The sequence below is a fragment of the Schistosoma mansoni genome, chromosome 3 (genome assembly GCF_000237925.1).
Source record: "Schistosoma mansoni strain Puerto Rico chromosome 3, complete genome".
NCBI classification, from domain to species: Eukaryota; Metazoa; Platyhelminthes; class Trematoda; order Strigeidida; family Schistosomatidae; genus Schistosoma; species Schistosoma mansoni.
This window is the reverse complement of record NC_031497.1, coordinates 20,106,360-20,111,344: the sequence shown is the minus strand read 5'-3', so window position 1 is coordinate 20,111,344 and position 4,985 is coordinate 20,106,360. Positions and strand designations below refer to the sequence as shown.

Below are 4,985 nucleotides of genomic sequence, written 5' to 3'. Positions count from 1 at the left end.
TTACAGTACTGGAAAATCTTGATGCACATCATTTAGGTTCACTGAGATTAGGAGGGTACTTGTATTTCTTAACCCAAATAACTCGTTTGTTGTGTTGGGTAAACTTGGAGCATCCGCGCGAAAGTAGTTAGCACTTATTTGAAATGTATATTCATAACCTCTTTATCTTACTGAAAGTTATGCAAATGGGCAGGAAACTTACCTACGGAAGCCTTCCTAGTTTAGGATGCAGTCGGGAGGAACATGCGTAAGTACATGGAAGTAAATCATTCTAGATTTAAATTGAAATGCATAGTGTGAGCATTCGCATCTTCATGATCGACAATAAATAGTTAACCAACAGTTGTTTCCACCAAAATGAGGAAGACACTATGGAACTTAACCAAAATTATCTACCTGAGTTACATATTCTCTTTACTATATTGAAATATACATGCATACTTAGTTTTGATTTTCAACAGGATGCAATGGTTAGCCTAAGTGGTAATGAAGAACACCAAAGAGATTTTTATATCATGACAATAAAAACCAAAAGGCAGAAATGACGAATTTTTCACTCTACTGATAGTTTTTTTCCGTAGAAGTATAAATACATATCTTATTACACATGGAGAGCATCTTTATGGTATATACTGATCACATCCGACAATGATTATATTATACACAGCAAAATACTCAGGATACTAACACTCCCGAAGTTGATGAAGAAGATACATCATCCTTTTTCTCTGAACCGGTAGACTCTTTTTCGCCAGCAATCCTTATTTTATGCTCAGCTTTGTATCTTTGGAGTTCTCGACCTTTTTCTTCAAACTGCTTTGATAATGTTTCAATACATTCAGACATCTAGAGGTATGTATTTTAAAAAATCAGACTTACTTTTTTTACACTATCTTCGAGAGCTGGAAGGATGTCCTTGACTTGGCGTTCAATTAACACATTGTCTATCATTCGCATGCATTTACGAGTAGGCTCCACTGACTGTAACACTTTAATGACCATACTTTAAAAAATTTAAAAACGTAAATGTATTAAAACCGGACACATATTTACCAAGAAAAGAGTGGTAAGCATTAGCAAAACCCGAAGTTCATGTGGTTAATCTACAGAACAATATGACACAAGTATAATTATACGATACAATACAATAAAACTCTAGTTCGGTAACCATACTTTCCAGGAATATTATGACATGAATATAAGACGGGACAAAAATTGTCAAAATAGGATCGTTTCTATGTGCTAAGTCAGTTCATAATCTGAACAGATGTTTATTGTAAACCAATTAACGATTCGATGAGCGATCTCGGTGTCGTACAGAGTGACAACTTTCACCTGAGTAAATCCAGAAAATCTTACACTAGGAGAAAACCAGATGACAATATACTAACGTACTATCAATGTGGACCAAACGAGATTTAAACGATTATTTTAGTATTAGTTGAAGCAACAATATAAAAATAGTTCCATAACAAAGACGAATATCGCCCATTAGACGAGAAGAGTTAGGATTCATCGAACACCAAGAGTCTCAGCTGGAGCTTAATGACAAAGTCAATGTTTTTTCCAAACTATGACGACACTGAAGATCGCAATATCTTTTTTAAATCGTCCATAAAAAAACCCTAAGAATTGCAACAGGTATTATGACGGAGATAATATCGGGATTACGGGACACGAACCCAAAGTCAACTTTAATGCGAAGTTGGCAGCAAGTAAAGCGAATATCAATGTTCAGAAAACACTAAACCTCCATTATTTTTATGAATTATCTATTCAAAGGACCAAAACGTAAGTCAATGAGAAATTATAATTTAGCTAGGACCATTAACACCTCGGAACTTTTGGCATAATGGATCGAATGCACTGTAAAGGGTTTAAATGTAAAAATGCGTACGAAAAGTTACATTCCCATCCGAATACGCAAGTATTATTCAGTCTCATTACCCAACACAACGAAAAAAACTGCGGTCCGTGATGAAACTAGTCCGAAACACCCGCTGCGGTGCTTTATTTGACCTAATGATCGTCTGTCTTGCACCACGTTATCCATAAAGTAGGAAATGTAAATATCTTTACAAGAACTCACTTGTGTTCCCTCTGATCAAGTTCTAGATCATTAATTTTGCTCCCGATAGAACGCTGTTCGTAACGTAAACGATTAAAACCTTCCACTACCTCCTCTTCTGTTTGAGGCTTTGCTTTACTAGAGGATGCTGAAGACATCGGTCTAAGTGAAATGTCAGCCGTAGTATACAGCCTCACAGTACCGTACGTTAGATGTGGCCCGCTTCTGACCATTCAAGCCTCAAATTCTGCATCACATAAAAGTTAAATGTATAGAAAGAAAGTATTTTATCCACTAAGAAGCGAGATTTCTGTAATCTTTCCTTCGAATTTTAAAGCCGACAAAAGAATTTTTGGGCATGAATGTTCAGTATTGGATTCAGTCTTCAGTATTAAGGATAGGTCTATTGACCTATATTAATCCTTGCAGTTTGTTACACTGTGGAGGTCCAATCTCGTTTTGGATAGATCAACAGAAGGTGCTGATATTGCATGTTCTGGTAGAGAATTCTAGTACCTCACTACTCAGTGCGAGTAGCGAAACTCCAGACGTAGACGATTTGATCTCGGTTTTTGGACTTCCTTCGAATGTCCTCTCAAACGATCAATCCTAGACGAAGGGAAAAGATAGGGCCTTGTGATGTTTGAATGAATCAATGCTTTCTTTTTATTGTTGACTGCTTCCATTTTGAATTCCAAATACAGTACATTCGTAAGTGCTCATCTAATCCTTCTTGATTAAATTTCATTATTGCTGGGATTACTAGTTTATACTATAATTCGAATACTTCTGAATATTACAGATATATTAGTACAAAGGTCATCGTTCAGGATATGATAAGCCAGTATTAGATCGCCCCGTATTCTACGGTAAGATAATGGAAATGAGTTGAAGTGTCTCAGTCTGTCTTCATAAGATAGGCCAGATAGATCTTTTACCAATTTAGCCCCTCGGCATCTGACTCTTTCCAGCATATCCGCCTCATATTTGAAACAAGGACTCGCTGTTTGAATCCCATATTCCAAATGTGGTCGTACGAAAGTCGGGTATAATAATCTAAACATTTCCTCATCCAAATACTGGAAAGATCTACGAATAGACCATAATAACCTATAGCCTTTTGCATCAGCAGCCCTACAGTGGCTGGCTGCTTTGAGATCATTGCTTAGTATGACTTCTAAATCCTAATTGTTTCTTACTTTGGGTAACACAAATCCACATATTGTGTAGTAATACGAGTCGTCGTAGTTATTTAATTGCATCACCACACTTTTGTTAGGATTCACTTCTAGTGACCACCTGTTCATCTATGCCACTAATGAGCTGATTTCATCCTGTAATGCTATTCTATCTGACATGCTGTATATGGGTCTCCAAATCTTTGTCGTCGGCGAAGAGTAGGACGGATGACTTAGCTACAGTTGGCAATTCATTTACATAAAGTAAAAAGAGAAGAAGACCTAGGATTGTGCCTTGGGGAACTATACTTTTTACAGGTTCCGACGATGAGAGAGCTCCATTTAATCTTACCCTTTGTCTCCCGTCATGTAGGAAGTCACTTATCCAATCTATGACTGTATAATAAACGTCAAAACTTTCCAGTTTTGATTTAAGACTAGAATGAAAAACATTATCAAAGGCTTTACTGAGATCTATGAAAATCACATCTACAGGAACATTTCGATCTTTTGCCTCAGTCCAATCTTCTCTTGCAATGAGAAGATTTGTCAAACAAGATAGGCCTTTCCGAAAACCATATTGTTCCCTGGATAAAAGATCATGTCCCTCCATATAGTTAATAACAGCCATCCGATTAATTTTTTCCATCAGTTTTACAACTGCACCAGTTAGGCTAACGGGTTAATAGTTATTAACTAAATCTCTACTCGCAGGGACATATCAAACATTATAGCTAAAGGTTCAGCAATTACATGTGATAGGGCTTTCATAATCCTAGGATGAATATCATCAGGACCACTGGACTTATCAGGTTTGAGATGCTGAAGTAGTCTTAAGACAGTATCTTTCTCAATAACGACAGGATCAACAAACCGCCACAATTGCAATGAATAGTTGGTCATTCCTCATTACTGATAGGAAAAATCTTTACTGAAATATTCCGATAAAGCTTAAGCTTTTTTGATGTCATTTCTTTCCAATATTAACAAATTTTCTCGTACAAAAAGTGATGGGATTCCATCACTTCTCTGAGTTCGCCTCTTTATATATGAGAACAACTGTTTTGGAATATATTTACAATCCCTAACCAATTTTTTTTTCATATGACCGTCTAGTCTTACTAGTCAACGCCTTACAAATATTCCTAATCTTACAATAACTGGATCTGTACTGTTCTAAACCAGTAGAGATGAACATATTCCAGTGCTTTTTCCTACGTCTAAGAAGTTTCTTGACTTGTTTATTTACCCATGGTGGACTATAATTCGGTCTACGTGGTACCAAGTAAGGTATGAACGAGGACATGACTAAAATAAGCTTGCCTTTAAATATAGACAATGCTTCTTCAACTGATGTGCTAGTATCTACTGACCAATCTGTCTTAGCAACACACACTTGAATGGCCGATATGTTAGCTCTCCATATGTTTGGGCGAAGCTTAACCCGATCGTATATCGTGTCAGCGTGATCGCTATTTACTAACGGGGAAGAATATTTAGGTTGGCAATATTCTCGGTCACATGAGTGATTACCAAGTCCAACAGAGAACCTTGGTTTACACCAAAACGTGTAGGTTTGTATAAATGCTGTTTAATGCATGTTCCATTACTGTTACCAGAAACCTACTATCAAAGGAGTTTATAGATCCTGTCATGGTCATCTCAGTCCAAATAATTTCAGGTGCATTGAAGTCTCCCAATATCAAGCATCTGTTATTTGCACTCCGTAGCTGAATGTG

General features: G+C 36.8%; 1 protein-coding gene across 1 annotated transcript; it reads right to left on the bottom strand.

Moving 5' to 3' along the window:
* Positions 1 to 549: 549 nt before the first annotated feature.
* Positions 550 to 2,285, bottom strand: Smp_030290 (putative prefoldin subunit 2). The gene is made up of 3 exons (XM_018799577.1): positions 2,090 to 2,285; positions 880 to 1,003; positions 550 to 846 (listed from the first exon to the last, which is right to left on the bottom strand). The coding sequence occupies exons 1-3, from the start codon at positions 2,224 to 2,226 to the stop codon at positions 676 to 678; spliced, it is 432 nt and encodes a 143-aa protein (XP_018651352.1). The 5' UTR covers positions 2,227 to 2,285; the 3' UTR covers positions 550 to 675.
* Between the last annotated feature and the right edge of the window lie 2,700 nt (positions 2,286 to 4,985).

Bases quoted from the DNA above. Each gene is read 5' to 3' on its own strand.
- Smp_030290 (XM_018799577.1), bottom strand. From the start codon at position 2,226: ATGTCTTCAGCATCCTCTAGTAAAGCAAAGCCTCAAACAGAAGAGGAG. The intron at 1,004-2,089 runs GTGAGTTCTTGT...AATTTTTTAAAG, and splicing joins CTTGATCAGAGGGAACACAA to TATGGTCATTAAAGTGTTAC. The intron at 847-879 runs GTAAGTCTGATT...ACATACCTCTAG, and splicing joins TCGAAGATAGTGTAAAAAAA to ATGTCTGAATGTATTGAAAC.